The sequence below is a fragment of the Mobula hypostoma genome, chromosome 29 (assembly GCF_963921235.1).
Source record: "Mobula hypostoma chromosome 29, sMobHyp1.1, whole genome shotgun sequence".
Lineage (NCBI taxonomy): Eukaryota > Metazoa > Chordata > Chondrichthyes > Myliobatiformes > Myliobatidae > Mobula > Mobula hypostoma.
Genome location: NC_086125.1, coordinates 19,972,017 through 19,995,342, shown reverse-complemented (window position 1 = coordinate 19,995,342; position 23,326 = coordinate 19,972,017). Strand labels below are relative to the sequence as shown.

Here is a 23,326-nt window from a genome sequence, read left to right as displayed (position 1 = left end):
ACACGGAGATAGTAAAAAGAAAACAGAATGCAGAATACTGTACAGTTACAGAGAAAGTGCAAAGGGGGTAGACAAAATAAAGTTTCTTGTGTTCCTGAGACAAGGGCCTTGATGCAGTAGATAGGAAGATAAAGATTTAAAGAGTTCATCCTTTTGCATAGGTTCATCTGTTTGAGAGTCTGATAACAATGAGATAGAAAAGCTGTCCATGAGCCTGGAGGTCTGAGTTCTCAGTCTTCTCTGATGGGAGAGGGGAGAAGGGATAATACCTGGGATGGGAGGGCTTGATTATGTTGGCTGCCTTCCTGAGGCAGCAGGAAGGGTAGACGGCGTCAATGTAGAGGAAACTGGTTTGTCTGATCGCCTGGGCTGCGTTGACAGCTCTCTGCAATTCCTTGTGGTCTTGTGCAAAGCAGCTGCCATACCAAGTGGGGTGTGTTCTAGGATGCATCTTTAAAAATGGGGCAGTTTCAGCGAAGTGTTAGGGAAACGGAATGCTTCCATCATGCACGGGGAGTTACAGTGACATAGTTCTCAGATCCTACCCCGCAGCTCCAGTGACCCAGGTTCAATGGTGGCCCCCGGTGTGGTTTGTGTGGAGTTTTCACTTCTCCGTGGAGTCCTGAGGATTCTTCTGGTTTCCTCCCACACCCTAAAGACATGTGTGTGAGCGTGTGTGTGTGTGTGTGTGTGTGTGTGTGTTTGTGTGTGTGTGTTTGTGTGTGTGTGTGTGTGTGTTTGTCTGTCAGTGTGTGTATCTGTGTGTTTGTGTGTGTATGTGTGTGTGTGCGTGTGTGTGTGTGTTTGTGTATATGTCTGTGTGTCTGTGTGTGTGTATGTGTGTGTATTTGTGTGTCCGCGTGTGTGTGTGTGTGTGTGTGTGTGTGTGGGGGGGGGAATGGTAATTCCTCCCCGGTGGTGGAGTTATAGGGAATGTGTCTAAAGAATACACGGAAAATTAGTGGGAGTAGGGATGGCTCTGCGAGCCATCATAGACTCGATGGGCCGAAATGGCGTCCTTCAATCGCCTAAGGTAATACGTAAAATCTGTGTCTTCATCGGAACTGTATCAAAACAATTACCTTTAAGGAAGCTCTCAGGGAGGGAATTCCGGGGAGCTTGACAGGGGTATTTAATTATTCTTGTGAGCCAGGGCGATCTCCCAGGAGTGGAGCTGTTGTCGTGTATTGATTAGACGGAAGGCGGCTGATGTGTGTGTCCGCGTGTATTATTTGTTTGGTTGGATGATGTGGGTAGTTGATTGCTGAGGACTGTTGTTCGGTCAGGAGGACACACCTTTAGCCAGCCCCGTGTGCAGATCCGGGTGCGGACGGGAGTTGCGCTTACAGATCGCGGACGCAAGCTCTCAGCCGAAGAGGTAGGCGACCTATTTTGTCTAAAACATACAATAATGATCGAAGTTGTGCGCTCAGTTTTAATAATGGTTCGTTTTTGCGATATAGCTTTTCACAAGGAAAAATCGAGGTAAATACCCCACAGAATAAGAGTTAATATACGTACCTGAAGCTGGATACTTTGAAATAGTTTCGAAATTATTTTATTTGAAACAACTTGCGTTGTAACTCGATGTAGTTACAACCTATCACTTGCCACTGATTTTCGAAGACATTTTATGAATTAAATTGCGACAGGTTAAAAAACGGAAAAAAAACCCTTCCTCAACAAGACGGATTTAATGGCCACTTGTGTTTCGAAGCATTTAATAATGCAACCCACAATGTCAACACTGTTAACAGCTGTTACTCTGATCCGGAGTGGCCCTCGCTGTCAGCCCAAAGTATTAATGGGAGGATCAAATCCCGAGAACCAGTTCGATGCCGATGTTTCGCCTGGGTTACGAGACCAGAGATATTGTTCATCTGATCTGGTTATATCTGGTGATTAAAAAAAAATAAAAGCAGACGATAGCTGGGAAACTGTTTTTAGGTAAGGCGGCTCGGGCGCCGGGAGAGGCAGATCCTGTTAAATGGGAAACGGAGTGTAAGGATTAGGGCGGGGGTGGGGGCGCGGACGAAGGCAGAGACTTGACAGAAGCGTTTAAAAAAAAAGACAAGGCAGGCTGAAAATCTGCCCCTCTCATCTTTTACCCCTGCTGTTGCCTCTGCACTCTTCCCCGTGATCGGCAGTCCCGCCAGTGTTCTGGACGCCTGTGATAATCAGCCCAGGTCTTACTGATTTCCATCAGACGACCAGATCTCCAGACGCCCCCTCCACCTTGGTTTCCGCGCCCTCTTCGAGTCATCGTGGGAATACTCCCCTTGCCCGATCCACGCTGAACGAGTTGAGCTGGTCACAGTTGTCCAATCGCCTTTTAAAATCTTGCCTCTGCCACTTTGACAGCTCCTTCCATATACAGACCACCACACTTTTTGTTGGGGGGGGGGGAGAAGTTGTCCCTCAGGTTCCCTTCAGATTCCACCCCCCGCCCCGCTTCAGTGTACCCGGTTGAACGCACTCTCTGCTTCAACGCGGGCTCTGTCTCTCCTCCGATTTGTATTGGACACTTCAGTTAGCTTCCTCCGTGTGCTTGGTCCCCTGGCCCGTCACTAATCGCCCCAGCCCCTGTGGCTTTCTTCAGCTTTTTTTTTGAGTCAATGGATGAGCAAATCTGTACGCTTCCAGTGGCGGGCGCGGCTTCCGCCCGGGATTTGCTGCGTTGTCCCACTGCCCTGCTCCAGCAGCCCGACTGTGTGACGCCCTGCTCTCTGACAAGATGTCCCCCTCCCGCAGCTCTGCCCTGTCCCCTAACATATGGCCAGTCAGATCCTGGAAGCTTTCCATCATTATTTTAATCTTATCGTTCCCCCATCATGCTCCTGAACCAGCGTGGATAAATTCACCCACCTCAACTGTGAATGGACTCCCTTTCCAGGTCCCTACAACTCTATTATTTATTTATTTATGATTTGTTTTCTTTCGTATTTGCACTGTTTGTCTTTCTTTTGAACATTAGTTGCTTGTCAGTCTTTGTGTGTAGCTTCTCAGTGATTCTAATGCATTATTTCTGTGCTCTACTGTGAATGCCTGCAAGAAAACGAATCTCTGGGTGACATGTACATATTTTGTTATTTACTCTGCACTGTGAATTCTGGAGGCACTGGTGAAGTTGTCCCTGGAGATTATGGGGGTAGTGGGACAGAAGGGGTAGGTGATTTGAGGTGCAAAGCGCTTCCCAGTCTTCGATGTGGGGTGTAAAGTGTCAGTCATCTTATGCATTGCAAGCTCCCACAAGCAGCAGTGTGATAGCGACTAGATAACACAGCTGGATTTTAGAAGAGTGAAGGAGGGTGTGAATCTCATTGAGGCCTATCGCATATTGAAAGGTCTAGATAGTGTGCAAGTGGAGAAGACATAGGGGATTTTTAGGACCAGAGGGCACAAAGACGGCCCTCTAGAACAGATGAGGAGGGAATTTCTTGTGCCAGAGGGTGGCAAATCTTTGGGATTTGTTGCCACGGACAGCTGAGGAGGCCAAGCCACTGTGTATATTTAAAGTGGAGGTGTATGAGTTCTCGATTCGTAAGGGTGTCAAAGGCGAGGGGGAGAAGGCAGGCTAATGGGTTGAGAGGGATAATAAATCAGCCAAGTTGGAATGGTGGAGTGGAATCAATGGGCCAGATAGAATAATTCTGATCCTATGGCTTATGGTCTTATGGCAGGGGATCCCCAACCTGCTAGGGGTCCATGGCATAAAAGAGGATGGGAACCCCTGTCTCATGGTCTAAACCATTGGCGCAGAGTACACCCCTTCTTATACTGTCTCTCAAAAATCTGCAGAATTTGGGGAATAGTGGGGTGGACTTTGTCTCAACATCTCATCCTTGAGGTGAGCTCTCCACAGGACAGTGCTCTCTCAGCGCCACACTGGAGGGGGTCAGCTGGATCCAGTCCCCTTGAGGCAAACCTGCCTGCCACTTTTTACAGGGGTGGGGGGAATGGCTGAGCTTATCTCGAGAGCATGCTGGCAGGCTAAAAAGTTTGGCTCGTTTCATCTCATGACTCCCTGCTCCCTCGAGCTCCCACTTCCACCCGTCCTTCTCACCCCATGGCTAAAGCTTATTTCCTGTGGCACAGAAGGTGGCTGTTCAGCCCATTGAGTCTATGCTAGCTCTCATACTGTCCCACCTGTGCCAATCCCCTTATCAGAATTGAGTTTATTATCACTGATATATGTCATGAATTTTGTAGTTTTGCAGCACCACTACTGAAAAATGCATAAAGATACTACAATTACAATAAGAAATATATACCAAAAACTTAAGTAGTGCAAAAGAACAAAAATAGTGGAATCTGTTCATGGGTTCATTGTCTGTTCAAATGTGATGGCGGAGGGGAAGAAGCTGTTCCCTACAATCGATCCTCTGTTGTCCATCTACCTATACAAGGATTATTTGCAGTCACTGATTGCTCATCTTTGGGACGTGGGAGGAAGCCAATGTGCCTGGGTGTGAAACCAATGCACTCGTGGCATGCGTGTTCAACAGGAGGTCAGGATTGAACTCGTTTCACAGGAACATCCCTGAGTCGACTAGGAGAGGGTAAGGATAGGACCCACACCTACCTCTTGTCATGGGACATTACTAATGCCAAAACCTGGCTTTACTTCCGACACCTGCAATTACCGTAACGGGGGAGACAGTACACTGAGGATCCCATCCCACCTCAAGCAAGTATCAAAGATCCCGTGCACTGTTTAGGAAGAGAGGATTTTCCTTGGTCCTGGCTGAAGTTGGTCACCGAGTCTCATTGCTGTTTCATGGTGAATTCACCCTGCATCTTCCTCTTAATCCCTCTGTATTGCCCCATTGGGTTGCACCATTCTGGAGGTGGCAGGTGCTATACAAATGCAAGTTCTAACATTTATTTGCAATCACTTTAAGAATGTTGTGGGTGTGCTGCACACTGATGACACATTGCCACATCACAATGTCACAGTTAATGATAAAATATGCTTAATATTTCTCCTTAAAGATTCACTAACAATATACGCCTTTGTTTGAAAGGCATTAGCCAAGTTTTGTTAACTAAAGAGGTAGCAGGTTAGGGACAGGGACTGGAGTTAATTTACATCCACTCCCTAGCCTAAAGGCTGCAAAGCTAATTTGAGTGTTACAACGTTAACCTGAGCTGGAATTGACTGACTCTGGTCAGAGCAGTTGTATCATGGCTGAGTATTGAGCACTGCCATTTGAAAGTAGACCACCGGAGGGACATTTTCCTATCATCCTAATAGGTGCCATTTGATTGAAACTCCTACCACCAAACACATCTTTACCCCCAGCAACCCCCTCCCCCCTCAACTCTCCTCTTTCCGTAGGGGTAGCTCCCTCCACGATTCCCTTGTCTATTTAACCCTCCCCACTAATCACTCTTCTGGCACTTATCCCTGCAAACGGCCAAAGTGCTACACCTGCCCATTCGCCTCCTCCCTCACCTCCATTCGGGACCCTAAACAATCCTTCCAGGTGAGACAACACTTCACCTGTGCACCTGCTAGGGTTGCCTGTCAGGTGCTCTCAATGCAGCCTCCTCTACGTGGTGAGTCCCGTTGTGAATTGTGGGACAGCTTTGTTGAGCACCTCTGCTCCATCTGCCAAACGTGGAATTTCCCAGTGGCCCAACATTTTAATTCCCATTCCGACATGTCAGTCCATGTCCTCCTCAGTCCACAATGAGGTCACCCTTAGAGTGGAGGACCATCACCTTATATTCTGCCTGGGTAGCCTTCAACTTGATGGCATGGATATTGATGTTTCCTTTCGGTTAATAAAAATAATTCCTTTCCCCTCCCCTCTTCTTTGATTCCCTTTTACCTTTTCTTGCCTGCCTACCACCTCCCCTTTCTCCTTTCCGTTCTCCGATGGTCCACCTTCCTCTCATATCAGATTCCTTCATCTCCAGCCCTTTACCTTTCCCACCCAGCCGGCTTCACCTATCACAATCTAGCTATCCTCCTTCCTCCCCCCCCACCTTTTTATTCCGTCATCTTCCCTCTTCTTTTTCAGTTCTGAGGAAGGGTCTCGGCCTGAAATATAGACTGTTTGTTCTTTTCTATAGATGCTGCCTGACCTGCCGAGTTCCTCCAGCATTTTAAGTGTGTTGCTCTGGATTTCCAGCATCGGCAGAATTTCTTGTGCTTATCTCTTTAGCAATGGTGTGAGACCTGCTCACGCCATTGTGTGTTGGCGCGTGGCCAAGTGGTTAAGGTGTCGGTCTAGTAATCTGAAGGTCACTAGTTCGAGCCTCAGCTGAGGCAGTGTGTTGTGTCCTTGAGCAAGGCATTTAACCACACATTGCTCTGCGACGACACCGGTGCCAAGCTGTACCGGCCCTAGTGCCCTTCCCTTGGACAACATTGGTGGCGTGGAGAGGGGAGACTTGCTGCATGGGCAACTGCCGGTCTTCCATACAACCTTGCCCAGGCCTGTGCCCTGGAAACCTTCCAAGGAGCAACTCCATGGTCTCACGAGACTAACGGATGCCTATGAGACCTGCTCAGTCAAGATCAAGTTCAAGTTTATTGACATTCTACCATGCACATGTATACAGCTAATTGGCACATTGTTCCTCTGGGGCCAAGGTGCAAAACACAGTACATATGGTCACAAAGTAACATTAGTACAAGTCCCTGATTAGAATGTCCTGACGATTAGTGGTGTATGGGATGATGTCTGCAGGGGTTCCCAACCTGGGGTCCATGACCCCCTTGGTTAATGGTATTGGTCCTTGGCATAAAAGTAGGTTGGGATCCCCTGTCCTAGAGCCACATTTCTGTCAGAATAGTTCTGCAAAGAAAACTTCTTTCCATGAAGGAATTTTGACATACTGTATCTCGGCTCTAAATGGCAGTGCGCCTGTTCTGATTCCCAACTCCCAACCTTCAAGGACCAGGAGACTCATTACTCTTCCTTTGTACGGAAGCGTGATGACCATCCATAACGAAGGGTGCAACAGCACAATAATAATGATAGGGTTGAGCAGAGTCAACATGGCTCTGTGAAAGAAAAAATGTGTTTAATTAATCTGCTAGATTTCTTTGGGATGTACTGTAACTGGCAGAATAGATCCTCAAAGAACTTCCACAGATTAAAGAACCTTGTCAAATGATGGACATTTGATAAAGTCCCACACAGGAGGTTGGTTGAGATGGTTATACCTGCACATCTGCTCATTAATGCAAATATCTAATCAGTCAATTATGTGGCAGCAAATTAATACATGAAAGCATGTAGATGTCGTCAAGAGCTTCACTTGGTGTTCAGACCAAACATCAGATTCTGGAAGAAATGCAGTCTAAGTGACTTCGACTTGCCGAAGTGGTAGAATAATTGTTGGTGTCCAATGGGGTGGTTTGAGTATCTCAGAAACTGCGGATCTCTTGGGATTCTCATGCACAGTATTCTCTTGAGTTTACAGAAAATGATGTGAAAAACAAACAAAATAAAATCCTGTTGGTGACAGTTCTGTGGGCGAAAATGCCTTGTCAATGAGAGAGACCAGAGGAGAATGGTCAGACTGGTTCAAGCTGACAGGAACACAAGTAGCCATGTGTTACAATAGTGGTGTGCGGAAGAGCGTCTCTGATGCACGAAACGTGGAACTTTGACGTGGATGAGCTACAGCAGCACAAGACCACAAATTTACATTCAGTTGCCACTTTATTAGGCGCAGGAGGTACCTAATGAAGTGGCCATTGAGTGTACTAATCCCTTGGCAGAGAAAACCAAATGCTATACAGTATTTCCAAATTTGCTCTTGATACCAAACTAGGTGGTATTGTGATTCGAGAGAAGGATATAAGGAAGCTTCAAAAGATATCTGTGAGTGGTTGAGAATCTAACAGATGGAATTATGTGGGAAAAATCCCACATTGGTGCACGATAAAGTACAGAAATGTAGAGTATCTGTTAAATGGTGAGAGTGTGGGCAGTGTTGAAGTTGAAAAGAACCCACATGTTACTAAATGTAAATTGGTTTATATTTGTCACATGTACTGTGAAAAATTAGTAAGTGATTTGTACTTTTTCCCACCATTTCCCAGCAACTTTTCCACAACCTATTACTTTGTAAGATCAGAAAGGAGAGAAAATTGGTTTATTAATGCCATCTGTAAAATTATTATAGTGTGAAAACAGAGAAAGATTGCTTTGCATTCCATCCATACAGGTTATTTTGTTACATCAGTGCAAGAGAAAACGTAAGAATGCAGAAAAAAGTGTTACAGTTACGGAGAAACTGGTGGCTGGTAAAATCTAATAGTGAGGTCAAGAGGCCACCCAGTTGGACTGGGGACCATTCTATAGTATTATAACAGTGGGATAGAAACTTCCCTTGAACCTTTTTGATCTTCTTGGCAACTGTCTGAAAATTTTAGTCTCATCAATTGTAAAACGTTCTCAGAAGCTTGACGGTGGACGCTGAGAAACTGTTTTCCCCGGTGGATCTATAAGCACACTGCTTTTTGTTTAGGACTGAACTTTGGAGAAATTGATGAACCAAGTGGGTCTGAATCCTTGGAATTCTGAACATCAAAGGACTGTCATTCGGTACCGATTTTGACAGATTTTTGTGCATTAGGGGAATCAGGGGATGTGCATTAAGGTAGGAAAATGAATAAGTGAGAGACAAGACATCACCATTGAATGGTGGAGCAGATTTCCAAAACCAGATGGTCTCTCCATCTTTCCTAACGTAGGCTGTGCAAAATCCAGGACTTTCCTGGGCAAGGGTCAGCAGCGGTACAAAACAACTTTGATAATCCACTGTTGGGCGGCTTGGTGTCTGGTTCTCTGTGTGCTGATTTCTGTACTCGCCTTCAATCTGCCAGGGCTACAGTTCCTCTATTCCCCTTGAACTTGCTGGGGCCCCACTTCCAGCACTCTTTAGACTTGCTAGCTTCACAATAAAATTATTATGCCACTGCATAATTTTGCTTAAAGTTAATTAGAGTTTGTTGGGTATTAATAAAAAGTAATATCCAACAATCTGGAATATCAGATTGTTAAAGTCGTGAAGAGAGCACACAAGAGGCTGGAGGAACTCGAAGAAGTCAGGCGGTGTCAGGGACAACATGGTTAGTGTAGCAATCAGCACAACACTGTTACAGTGTCAATAATCACCAGTCAGGATTCAACTCCTGCTGCTGTCTATCAGGAATTTGTTAGTTCTCCCTGTAGCTGTGTGGGATTCCTCCGGGTGTTCTGATTTCCTTCCACATCCCGAAGGTGTATAGTTAGGGTTAGTGAGTTGTGGGCACTGGAAGTACGGCGACTCTTGTAGGCAGCTGCCGCCACATGCGGCTGCCAATCTCCGTCCTCTCTGATCTGATGCAAACAATGCATTTCACTGACCAGAGAAAATCTGCAGATGCTGGAAATCTGAGCAACCCACACAAAATGCTGGAGGAACTCAGCAGGCCAGGCAGCATCTAGGAAAAGAGTACAGTCGACGTTTTGGGCCAAGACCCTTCAACTTAACAGGAAAGGAAGGGACAGAAGCCGGAGTGAGTTGGTGGGAAGAGGGGAAGCAATGCTTTGAAGTGTGTGTTGCTCAGCTGTTCCAGCATCTACAGGACCTCTTGTGCTTCTAAAGAACTGAAGGTGCTGGATTACTGGAGTTCATCTCGGAAATGAGCTTTGCATATTCAATAGGTGATCTTATTTGCCTTTGGAGCAGTTGACTAAAGCAGACATCCCACCTCTCCCGGAAGTTCCGGGAGTCTCCTGCATATTGATAGTGGCTCCCTGATGCCCACAGATTATATATAATATCCCGGAAATCGATTTTTTTGAGAACGAGTGAGCGTGAGAGCGATAGAGAGAGAGCAAGAGAGAGAGAGAAAGCGCACGCACACCATGGCAGAGTGTTCCAAAAAAAGAAAATATAAAACGTACATCACCCCAGACTACACTAAAGTGTACTCCTGCCTAATAGGGGTCAAAAATAATGACAGTGTTGCTCGCTGCTCTGTTTGTAACAATGACTTTTCTATTGGCCATGGTGGGTTAAGACTGTAAAAGACATGTTGAGGTGAGTTTAACAGGTGTCATTTGTTCACTAGCATAGCTAATATTATTTAAACTAGCTGGCTGGCTGCTAAGGAGCTACTCTATTGCAGACATCCCACCTCCGGAAGTTCCGGGAGTCTCCCACAAATTGATGATGCTACCTCCCTGAAATGAGTCTTTGCAGGGCGGGGTGTCTGCTAAAGTTTTGATGTTAAAAATCCATCATTTGGTCGAGCTTAGAGGTTCCTAACCCAGGGTCCATGGACCCCTTGCTTAATGGTGTTGGTCCATGTCATAAAAAAGGGGACCCCTGGTGTGCCTGAAGCTCGTAACCATTGGTCCCTCAAACTGGAAGGTTAGCCAATTCTTTATTCATTGCTCTGAAATTTAGTTCCACGGACTGCTCCGTAGCAACCTTCCCCACCAAGTTTTTGGCTGTTTCAATGCTGTCTGGCTTTGGAGCAGAGCTTTCTTAGTCTTTTTCTCTTGACGGGTTTTGAAAAATGAATGTTGTTAAGTGGACACCATGGTCAGCATGAATGAGTTGGGCTGAAGGGTCTGCTTCTGTATTGAATTACTTGATGGCTCTATAATTATAAAATGCTGGCGTGTAATTGTGGAAGGAGCCTGCATTAAACCACAAATTGATGTAATAACTGTGTAGTAACGAAGACTGGCGCAAGTGGATAGAGACAGCATGCTGAGGCCCCAGTCGCAACCCTTTGATTTGCCTGCTCCTTAAGAAGTAAAAACGAGGGTCATTGTTTGCACATATGAAGTCTGTGCACATTGATGTCATTATGTACGTGACTGATATGTGGGAACATTATCTGCTTTGGGGTGAGTCCCAGATCACCCAATGCTCTTATAATTTTACTACACAGTTTTTACTTCAATGCGTGGTTTCATGTAGGCTCCTTCCTTAATCACAAGCCAGCACTTTAATAAAGAGTCATTGAGTAAAACAACATAGAAACAGGCCCTTTGGCCCAACACGTCATGCTGACCAAGGTGCCCACTTAGGCTAATTCATATCCTTCTAATCCTTCCCTATCAATATACTTTATAGTCATGATGGCCATTTTGTGAAATGGGACTTGGTACGGAGATATGGCAGAGTCTGGCTAAGTTTTAACACGGTCTCCAACAGGCGAAACCTCTATTGGGATGGTCACCATCATGTTGCAGCTTGTTGGAGATGGGAATTACTTGCTCCTGTTCTGAGGTGTCTCTCTTTTACCAGGTTTCAGCCCGTCCTGATATCTTGGTTCAGTGTTAACTTCATTTAGTAATGTTGTGCCCTAGTTATTTTCATCCAGTGATAGACACGATATTTATAAGGCTCACTCTTCACCTTGTCAATGCAAATATCTAATCAACCAATCATGTGGCAGTAAATCAATGCATACAAGCATGCAGATATGGTCAAGAGGTTCGGGTCAAACATCAAAACTGGGAAGAAATGTGATTGAGGTGACCTTGACCGTGGAATGATTGTTGGTGCCAGACTGGGTGATTTGAGTATCTCAGAGACTGCTGATCTCCTGGGATTTTTGTGCACAACAATCTCAAGAGTCTGCAGAGAATGGTGTATAAAAAAAGAAGCAATATCCAGTGAGCAGTAGTTCTGTGGGTGAAAACACCTTGTTAATGAGGGAGGTCGGAGGAGAATGGCCAGACTGGTTCAAGCTGACAGGAAGGTGACAGTAACTCAAATAACCACACATTACAACTGTGGTGTGCAGAGAGCATTTCAGAATATATAAAATGTCATACCTTGAAGTGGATGGACTAGAGCAGGGGAAGACCACGAACATACACTCAGTGGCCACTTTATTAGGTAAGGGAGGTGTATGCATGGGATGGGCTGGGAGGGAGGGAGGAAAATAAGATAGCGGCACATAAGAGGCTCGTAAATAGGCACATGAATATGAAGAGAATAGAGGGATGTGGACATTGTATAGTCAGAAGGGATTAATTTAGATGGGTGTTTAATTGCTTAGTTAGTTTAGCATGATATTGTGGGCCGAAGGGCCTTTTTCTATGTTGTACATTCTATGCCCATTCAATTCTGAAGTATGGTCATTATTGTTTTGTAGGAAACGTAGTGGCTACTTTACACCGTGAGATCCCACGATAACTTGTGTCAGTAATGTTGCTTGAAGCACGTCATTGCTTTTGCTGTTTGTGTTATTATGCTGTGTATGGTGGGCATGCTATGCTCCTGCCTACTTGTGCGGCGACATTTGCGGGCTGCTCCCGGCACGTTCTTGGGTGTGTTGGTTGCTAACGCAAATGAGGCATTTCACTGCATGGTTTGATGTACCTCCTGTACTTAATAAAGTGGCCACTGAGTGGTATGTTTGTGGTCTTCTGCTGCTGCAAGCCCGTCCGTTTCATGTTTGATGTGCTGTTCTTTTAGAGGCGCTTTTTTCAACACTACTGTTGTAACGTAATCATTTGAGTTACTGTTGCTTGAAACAGTCTGGCCTTTCTCCTCTGACCTCTCTCATTGACAAAGTGTTTTTGCCCACAGAACTGCCACTCAGTAGATTTCTTTTTGTTTTTTGCACATTTTCTATAAACTTCAGAGACTGTTGTGTGTGAAAATCCCAGAAGATCAGCAATTGCTGCGATACTCAAACCTCCCCATCTGGCACCAGCAATCATTCCACAGTCGAAGTCACTTAGGTCATATTTCTTCACCATCTGATGTTTGGTCTGAACAACAACCGAACCTCCTGACCATGTCAGCATGCTTTTATGCATTGAGTTGCTGCAATGTGATTGGCTGATTGAATAGTTGCATTAACGAGCAGGTGTATCTAATAAAGTAGCCACTGAATGCACATATGATATGCAACTCTGAGTGACCGCACCCCTCACTGTTGCATGGGCCATTGCTTTAATGAGCCGAGCGTACACTGCACCACCGCTGGTCGATAGAATCTCAGCATTTCCTGAAAGCAACCGAGTGTTCTCACCTCAGAATTAATCAGCGGTGCTAAGCAAGTGCGGATTGAGATGTTGGCTGTTGCTTCTGCATGTGTGTTGTGTGGTGTATCTGCTGTTGCCAGCAACCTCCTGCCAGTGATCCTCCCTGTGAATTATGTCAGGAAGCAGACTCACCCACATACATGGCAGCAGGAAATGTTCTCTCGGTGCAAGTTTGTGAACTCCATGGTGCACTGACACAAACTAAACCCAGAGGAAGCGACACAGAGAAACACCCCTACAGATTCTTGACTATCCACTTCTGAATCTGCTGTGCTAATGGAATCCTTATTTTGCTAAACTTACCAATTAGAATATGCCTGACGAAGGATCCCGGCCCGAAACGTTGACTGTACCTCTTCCTATTGATGCTGCCTGGCCTGCTGCGTTCCACCAGCATTTTTTGTGTGTGTTGCGTTAATTGGAATATGCCACTTGATTTTCCCCACGTCCCGCAACACGACAACACCAGTCCCTGAGAATTTAGGCTACACCACCTCTAAGTCTTCTGATTGGCTGGTGGGAGGTAAGCTGCACAAAGGGAAGATGTGCTGCCAACCAGTGGTAGGAATGGGTAGTTGACATGAGGGTTTGGGGATGGGTGTTGTTTGTCCCGTGAAGAAATCTCTAGAATGATGTTGGGTTGGATTGGACAAGTGGTCTACCCCAGCGTAGCACAGACTGCCGAGTTTCTCCACTGTTTTCTGTTTCCCTCTGAAATGTAAATCTTGGATGGGGGGGTGGGTGTGGTTGGGGTAGCAATGTGGAATACCAGCTAGACATCCACATAGGAAATCGGGCGAATCCCCTTCAGTCGCTGCGTGCGCAAACCTTTCTGACAACGTGTGCCCAAATGGGTGATAATCTTTTCTTTAAAGAACCTCCTGCATGCCTTTGTAATTTTGAACAGAGGTTATCATTGGTTAATTAGTTAGTAACATGATGAAATGGCAGAGCAGAGTCGATGGGCCAAATGACCTAATTCTACTCCTGTATCTTATGGTCTACTGCGAAGGTGGTGGGTGTGTGTGGATACCAGGCTTGAGGGAACAGCAGGGACCCTGAGGGATCTGGAGGGGACTCCAGGAATGGAATTGGGGAAAAGAAACAAGGTGGGGTATCGAGCCAAAGCGGGAAGAGGTTCTCCTCGTCAGTTAACTTATCTGGGCCTCTTCACATGGATGTTTGTGAGGCTCTGCCATTGACATATCCCAGGATTCCTAGGGACATGCCCTTGGCATCGGAAGAGAGGATGTCAAGCATCTTCTTCTTTTGCTTTGTGGTTATTTTGGAGCCATCAGGTGATCTGATCATTAATTGGGGTGGCAGGAAGTGAAAGTAAATAAAATGTATTGTACAGTGCAAATATTGCGTCAGCACAGCAAACACAGCACTGCCTTAGAGAAACAATGCCCTGAAATTGCATTTCCACAGCAGTCTGCTTTTTCAACTTTTGGCATTTGTCCAAGGATCATTCATCATCAAATTTAAAATGTTTTTTAAAGATAGAAGAAGCAAGGCGAGCCACAGCTGATGGGTTGGTAAGAAAAAATCTTGTCTCTGAGACACTGTGGCTTAAACACAGTGAGGCTCCAAAGCAGTACTGGGGAAGAGCTGCACGCTGCTTTGTGTGGGGTGTTCAGCTGAGGTCTCTGTCCACTTGGAGGGACTTAAACCCTCTGTAGACCTTGTTCTTCCATTGCTGGTCTTGGGAGAGTTGGCTGCCTTTGTTTCCCGCATTGCAATAGCACCTACACATTGAATAGTATTAAATCATTGGCCACCAGGCATTGAATGGGACGTGAAAGGTGCCAGAGAAATGGCAAGACTGAGACATGAGAGACTGCGGAGGTGGGAAGCTGGAGCACCAAACAAAATACTCGAGGAACTCAGCGGCATCTGTGGGTGGAGAAATGGAACATGGGACATGGAACAGCACAGCACCGGATCAGGTTTAACGTCACCGACATGTGTCGTGACTGTTGTTAATTTAGTAGCAGCAGTAGGAAGCAATAGATGGTAATATAGAAAAAACCATGGATTACAATAAGTGTGCGTAAAATATTTAAAATAATTAAGTAAGTAGTGCAAAACAGAAATTTTAAAAAAGTAGTGAGGTAGTGTTCATGGGTTCAGTGTCCATTCAGAAATTGGATGGCAGAGGGGAAGAAGCTGTTCCTGAATCACTGAGTGTGTGCCTTCAGGCTTCTGTACCTCCTTCCTGATGGTAACAATAAGAAGGGGGCATGTCCTGAGTGGTGGGGGTCCTTAATGGTGGACCCCACCACCCATGAAATGCCCTCTGAGGCATCGCTCCTTGAAAATGTCTTGGATCCTTCATTCCATGAGATTGTGATGACCTTCTAACTTACTCTACGTTCAATCTAATCCTTCTCGTCCACATAGCCTTCTGTTTTTCTTTCATCCATGTGCCTATCTGAGAGTTTCTTTAAGTGCCCCTGAAGCATCTCCCGTGAAACCACACAGGAATTGTCAATATTTCAGGTAGCACCGCTCTACTCTTCCTACACCCGTGACTGCGTGCCTAGGCATGGTTCAAACGCCACCTGTAAATCCGCTGGTGGCGGATTCTCGGAAGGTGTCGGAAACGTGAGGTAGGTCAGCTGGGTGAGTGGTGTCACAACAGCAACCTCGCACGCAAAGTCAGTAAGACCGAGGAACTGATTGTGGAAGGGGAAGTTGGGAGTCCTCACTGAGGGGGTCGGCAGTGGAAAGGGTGAGCAGCTTCAAGTTCCTCGACATCAACAATTCCGAGGATCTGTCCTGGGCCCAGCATATTGATGCAGTCACGACAAGGACACGCTAGCAATTCCTTTCCCACAACAGATGCAACTTGACCTCCTGAGATCTTCCAGAATTTTTTTAATATAGAAACACAAGAATTTAATCTGATAGATATTGCCTGGTTTGCTAGTTGGTATGGATAGGTGTGAAGGTCAGAAAAGATGGGATGGGCAGAAGGGCCTGCTTTTGACTAATCTGACAAGCCTCAACTTGTAGGGTCATACATACAGTATGGAAACAGACTATTAACCAAATCCATACCAAACTATTGCATCTGTCTGTATTAATCCTATCTTCCACCATCTGGTCCATAGACTTCTATGCCGAGACAATTCTTAAAAGCTGTCAATGACTCTGCCTCTACCACTCTCTCAGGCAGTGTGTTCTAGCTACTCACCAGTCTCTGAGTGATAAAGATTCCCCTCAGATCCCCTCTAAATCTAACCTCCCTGCCTTCTACTTTGATGAATGGTTGGTGCTGAATTGCCCATCCCAATAATGGATCAAGTTTTCTGTCAATCATAAACACAGCATTCGGAAATAATTTCAAGTGCCGATAATTGGAGTGAAGCTTTTAGAAAGTTTACATCCTTAATCAGCATTTTGCCTCTTGTAGGCATAGTTGAGGGGTCTGTGACAGAGTTGGCGTCCGTGGTAGGAGGATGGACTTCACTTCTAGCGTTGGCCACGGTGACTGTGACTGCAGTGATGCAGTGTGGCTTTTGCCAAAAAAGCTCTTGAATCAGGCTTTCTCTAGATTCTGCAGATGGAGAGGTGAGCCAGCTGGCTGGCAGCCTGTCTCACTGCAGGGTATCAAACCAGATCTCTACAGCCCACGAATCAGCAACTGCAGCCGACATGACCAATGGCCTCAAGAGGTCTCTCCAGGTAAAAGCCATGTGTTATTCCAAGCGAATTTCATGGAGAAACTTAGTCCTGGGTGAGTGTCTGGATCAGATATCTGCAGTCTGGTGCAACACATAAAATGCTGGAAGAACTCAACAGGTCAGGAAGCAACTACGGAGAGAAGGGAACAAAGTATGAAGTAAATTTATTATCTAATTAAATACAGTTCACCACATACTACCTTGAGATTTATTTTCTTGCAGTAGAAAAGAATCAAAGAAAATCTACACACAAAGACTGACAAACAATCAATGTGCAAACGAGGACAAACTATACAAATATAGAAAAGGTAAATAATACTGAGAACATGAGTTGTATAGTCCTTGAAATTGGAATCCATAGGTTGTGGAATCAGTTCAGAGTTGAGGTGAGTGAAGCTATCCTCACTGATTTAGGAGCCTGATAATTGAAGACTAATAACTATTCGTGAACCTGGTGGTGTGCGACCCAGGGTTCCTGTACTTCCTTCCCAAGGGTAATAGTGTGAAGAGGGCATGTCGTGGATGGTGGGCATTCTTGATGGATGTTGGTTTCTTGTAGATCGCTCAAATGGTGGGGAGGGCATTCCTGTGATGGACTGGGCTGTATCAAGTAAAGTACTTTTTGAAAGCTTTTCCATTGAGAATGATGCAACCAGTCAGCACACTGTCCACTCTGCATCCATAGATTTGGATGACATGGCGAATCTGTGCAAAAAGAAAGTAGAGGTGCTTCTTTGTAATGTTACGTGCGCTGGTCCCAGGACAGATCCTCAGATATGATAAAACCAAGGTATTTATAGTTACTGACCCTCGTTACCTCTAATACCCTAATGAGGACTGGCTCATGGACTTCCAGTATATTCCTTCAAAAGTCGATAATCAGTTTTTTGGTTTTGTTGACTTTGAGACAGGTGTAACAGGGTAGGTAGGAGGGTGGGGAAGGAAAAACAAATGAATCCAGGTGAGGGGGAAAGGTCTCCTACCTTCCCTCTCTCACCTGGATTCACCTAACCCCTGTCAGCTCATGCTTTCCCCCTTCCCGTCTTCCTTTTATTCTGGCTTATGCCCACTTGCTTTCCAGTCCTGATGAAGAGCCTCGGGTCAAAACATTGTCCGTTCCTTTTCCCCCACAGATGCTGCCTGGACTGCTGAGCTCCTGTGGCTTTTTGATGTTAGTTCAATATTCTAGTGGGCTGCTTGAATCAGGAACTCATTCCTCTTCTCTGAAAGCAGGAGAAAGCGAGGCTGCTTTTTCCCTCCTGGAGAGAGAGCCAATTTACACTTACATCGAAGGGTTTTCATGAGGTGTAGGGGTGTCGAGACATTGATCAGACCACCCTAAGTACCTGTGAGCAGTTTAGGGCCACTTATCTAAGAAAGGATGTGGTGCTTTTGGAGAGGGTCCAAGGAGATTCACAAGAATAATCCTAGAAGTGAAAGGGTTAACTAATGGGGAACATTGGTGTCTCTGGGCCTGTATTCGCTGGAGTTTAAAAGAATGAGGGGGAACTTCATTGAAACCTATTGAATATTGAGAGGCCTGGATAGAGTATACGTGGACAGGTTGTTTCCTATAGGGCCAGAGGGCACAGCCTCGGAGTACAAAGATATCCCTTTAGAAGAGAGATGAGGAAAAGAATTTCTTTAGCCAGAGGGTGATGAATCTGTGGAATTTATTGCTACGGACAGCTGTGGAGGCCAAATCATTGGGTAAATCGGAAGTGGAAGTTGATGGGCTCTTGATTAGTAAGGGTGTCAAAGGTTACGGGGAGACGGTAGGCAAATGGCGTTGGGAAGGATAATAAATCAGCCATGATGGAATATCAGAGCAGACTTGACGGTTGAATGGTCTAAATCTGCTCCTATGTCTTGTGGTCTTATAAGATAAAGGGACAGTGTTTGGACATTCAGCTCATCAAGTCTGCTGTTCCATTCAATCATGATGAATTTTCCCCCAACCCCATTCTCCCCGTAACCATACCACTCTGGAAGTGATCAGGCTCGGTGTTTGCGAGTGGGATGATATTCGAGTACTGTGAGCTCAGAGTGGGGACAGTAATGGAACCTTGGAACTATGTGGCACCAGAGGCCGCTTGGTACTTTGGGTCAATGCTAGGTCTACCATCCCAGAGCCTCTGGAAGTCTTACCTCCTTGTGTCATTCATTCAGTTGGAGGTTCCTTTAGAAATGCCAGATGGGTGAGCACCTGTGACTGTAGTTGCTGGAATCTGGAGTACTGGAGGGACTCAGGGCCGAACAGCATCTGTGAGAGGAATTTCAGTGAGAGATGTTTCAGACTGAAACCCTGAATCAGAACCCCAGCAGAGCACAAGTCTTTTTACTGTATCTGGTGCTCCCAGTGCAGCCTCCTCCACATCAGATCCGACGCAGATCGGGGGACCGTTTCATCGAGCACCTTCACTCTATCCACGGGTGGGATTTCGCTGAACCATCCATTTTAATTCTGCTTCTCATTCCCACTCCAGCATGTTGGTCCGTAGCCTCCCTGACGAGGCTACTCTCAAGTTGGTGGAGAAACACCTCATATTCTGTTTAGGCAGCCTCCAACTTAATGGCACGAGCAGTGATTTCTCTAACTTTTGGTAACTTCTCCCCTAATTTCTCTTTTTCCATTCCCCATTCTGGCTCCCCTCTTACCCCTTCTCTTCTCCTTCATTACCCATCACCTCCCTCTGGAGCCCCTCTTCCCTTTCTTCCTTGGCCAACTGTCCTCTCCTATCCGATTCCTTCTTCTTCAGCCCTTTACCTCTTCCACCAATCACCTCCCAGCTTCTCACTTCATCCACCCCCTCCCAACACCCACATACCTTCCCCCTCACCTTGTCTCACCCATCACCTGCCAGCTTGTACTCCTTCCCCCTCCCACTTTATTATTCTGGTTTTTTACCCCTTCCTTTCCAATTCTAATGAAAGGTCTCAGCCCAAAACTTCAACAGTTTATTCACTTCCATAGATGCTGCCTGATCTGCCGAGTTCATCTAGCTTATTGTGTGTGTTGCTCTGGATTTCCAGTATCCACTAACTCTCTTGTGTTTTATGACACGTCTTTTTTTCTGGTAGATTTTGTCTGCTTTGCTAGATGGTGTAGAGGGGTTGATGGCTAGCATGGACAGGGGGGCAGAATGGTCTGTTTCTCTGTCTTTTGCTTCACCGTCTCTTCAACTAATATGTTGTAGGTTACAGTAGCCCACTGCGTTTTCATTATTCTCTAGGCCTACAGTCACTCATATCTGCATCCACAGGGTTACCTGTCTCTCCTGTTTCGTGACAAGGTTTTCAGCGCCTTCACTACATCTCCCCATAACTCTCTCAACTCTGAGACTCGAGGGCAAGGGTTCCTAACCTGAAGTGTATGGTTAATGGTAGGAGTCCTTGGCATAAGCATGGTTGGGAACCCCTGCTCTCAGGTGACACAGGGACACAGCTCTTCGAGCCGCGGCCTCGCCTCTCTAGTGACTGAGGTTCAATGCTGACCTCGGGTATGGTCTGTGCACCACTGTAGCTCACATCTGCAAGAGACTGCCAGGTGCCTTTCCAACGGGGCAAAGATTTCCATCTCTTTACCCTTTCAGGTGGTGAGTTCCAGTTTCCCATCACCCATTGAGTGAAATAACTCTTTCCTGAACTCTTAATTCTTAAATTTATCCCCCTGAATCACTGATCCTTCATTTGAGGTCAGTAGCCCCTGTCTTAGCCTTTGGTAATTTTATGCATCTCAATTAAATCTCCGTTTAGCTACATTTTAAATTTGTTTAGAGATACAGCACAATAGCAGGCTCTTCCCAATTACATCCATATGACCAAATAATCTACTCAGCTGTAGGCCTTTGGGATGTGGGAGGGAATTGGAGCACCCGGAGGAAACCCGTGCGGTCACGGGGAGAACGTAGAAACTCCTTACGGGCAGCGGTGGATTTGAACCTGGGTCACTGGCGCTGTAATAGTGTTATTCTAACCGCTGTGCTGCCGTACTTTGTTCCAAAGAAAACGAGCCGAGCCCAGAGTCCATCTGGCCGTTTAAGAAACACACACAAAATGCCGGAGGAACTCAGCAGGCCAGGCAGCATCTGTGGAAAAGAGCACAGTCGACGTTTTGGGCCGAGACCCTTCGGCAGGACTGGAGAAAAAAAGATGAAGAGTAGATTTAAAAGGTGGGGGCAGGGGAGAGAGAAACACAAGGTGAGAGATGAAACCGGGAGGGGGAGGGGTGAAGTAAAGAGCTGGGGAGTTGATTGGTGAAAGAGACACAGGGCTGGAGAAGAGGGGATCTAATAGTAGAGGGCAGAAGGTCCTGGAAGAAAGCAAAGTTGGGGAGTGGTCTTGTTCCTGCTCTGGATCTTTTATTGCCATCTCTTCAGCCCTCCTCCTCTTCCTGGACACCCCGCTCTGGTCTTCTGCCTGCTCAGGATCTTTTGATTGCCAACCTTCTGTCCTCTCCTATTAGATCCCCTCTTCTCCAGCCCTCTACCTCTTCCACCAGTCAACTTCTCAGCTCTTTATCTCACCCCTGCCCCCCAGTTTCACCGATCACCTCGTGTTTCTCTCTCCCCTCCCCGTCTTTTAAATCTTCTTCTCATCTCTTTCTCCTCCAGTCCTGCTGAAGAGTGTCGGCCCGAAACGTCAACTTTCCATAGCTGTTGCCTGGCCTGCTGAGTTCCTCCAGCAATTTGTGTGCATTGCTCGGATTTCTAGCATCTTCAGAATTTCTTTTGTTTGTGAACATTTAAGAAGTTGGTTCAATAGTCTTCCAGTGATGGGAGAGAAGCTGTCCATGACCTGATAGCACACATTCCCTATCATTATCTTCTGCCTGATTGGTGGAGGTTGGGAGATGGGGGGAGGAGTAGAGAATTCTGCTTTCATTGTACTGTCAAGGCCGTATCTTCTCTTGTAAAGTGTCTATGACACTCACATTTCCTCTTTCAACAAGGCACTCATGAGATCTTTGTAGAGTTATTACATAGGGTACAGACCCTTAGACCACAGACCATCAGTCTCAGGGACACCATCCTCCCCACTGTTATAATGCTATTGAACGGTTCCCCAGTGTGATAAGATGGACTCCTGACCTCTCACCCGACCTTGTTATGAACTTGCACCTTATTGTCTGTCTTTGCTGCACTTTCCCTGAAGCTGTTGCACTTCATTCTGCATTTGTTAATGTTTTAACTCGCTCTACCTCAATGCACCGTGTAACGATTCGATCCGTGTGAACGGTGCGCAAGGCAAGCTGTACCTCGGTACACGTGACTAGCTCCAGTTGGGATAGGGGCAGCTTGGCAGTGTAACGCTATAACAGTTCAACTCGCCCTGCTGGCTATAAGGAGTTTGTCCGTTCTTCCTGTGACTGCAAGGGTTTCCTCTAGGTGTTCTGATTTCCTCCCACATTCCAAAGATATACAGGTTAGTAGGTTAATTGGTCACAGGGGTACCTTTTGGCTGGTGCGGACTCTTTGGGCCTGTGCTCTGTCTCTAAATAAAAGAAAAATTCCAGTCCCTTCCTCCCAAATCCCCCGTGGTAGCTTCACTACAACCCTCAGCTGGTTTCGGTGTTTTGCAGTGGTTACAGCTTGCCGGAGAGCGTGGTCCCCCTCACGGTGCAGGCCCCGCTGCCTGATGTTGTGCTCAGACTCTTTTTCTTTTCCCATCGCAGATGGCCTCTGCGAACGACACCAGGCAGGTGCAGAAGGATGCGGCGGACCAGAACTTCGACTACATGTTCAAGCTGCTGATCATCGGGAACAGCAGTGTGGGCAAGACCTCGTTTCTCTTCCGGTACGCGGACGACTCCTTCACGTCGGCCTTCGTCAGCACCGTGGGCATCGACTTCAAGGTGAAGACAGTGTACCGAAACGAGAAGAGGGTTAAACTTCAGATATGGGTACGTGCTCTTCAACGCTCATTCCTTTTCGAGGGGAAGGTAGCTGGGTGGGTGGGAGGCATAGGGGAGATGATCAGCATTTGAGAGGGAATGGAAGTAAGTAAATGGGGCCTCCTTTTAAGTCTTGTCTGAAAGACATTACTTAGAGTGGCTTGGCAAATCTTCTGTGTTGTGTGTGGAGGTCAGGATGGGGAGATTGTTCTGATGTGTCATAAACTGCAGAACTCCTGACCCTGGAGTGAGTGGGGGGGGGAGCTGGAGGAAAGAGTGTGACCTGATGTTTCAGGGGTGACTTTGAAAATAGGTGACGGTGGTTTCGAAGGGTTGCAGGATAAATCTTATGGTCAGATGCTCATATTTCCTTACAACAGGGAAAGAGGTTGTTCGGCCCATCAGGCCGATGCTGGCCCCTACACCATGTTCCCGCTTCTCTCACAATGCCCTTCTCAAATATCTATTAGCCCTTCCGTCCCTAATCCTCCTCTCTCAGCGATTTTACCGCGGCTGATTAGCCCACCATCCCGGGGGTGTGGGAGGAAACGAGTGCACTCAGACTGGGAAAACTCACCTGACCACGGAACGTCTGCACTCTGCAAGGGTCAGGATCGATTCCGAGTCACAAGCACCGCTCCGCCACCACGAACATTTGAATAAACTTTACGGCTTTAGGCTTCTCGTCTACAGTAGACCTTGTCGACTAGAGTAAAAGT

At 46.4% G+C, this 23,326-nt stretch overlaps 1 protein-coding gene across 1 annotated transcript in view; it reads left to right on the top strand.

Annotated features, from left to right (window-relative positions):
• Nucleotides 1-920: 920 nt before the first annotated feature.
• Nucleotides 921-23,326, top strand: part of rab3da (RAB3D, member RAS oncogene family, a) — a 71,571-nt gene continuing 49,165 nt past the window's right edge. The window contains exons 1-2 of the mRNA XM_063036011.1: nt 921-1,378; nt 22,389-22,616. Of these exons, the coding sequence (XP_062892081.1) occupies nt 22,389-22,616 (228 nt within the window). The 5' untranslated portion in view covers nt 921-1,378. The remainder of the gene's footprint in view (nt 1,379-22,388; nt 22,617-23,326) is intronic.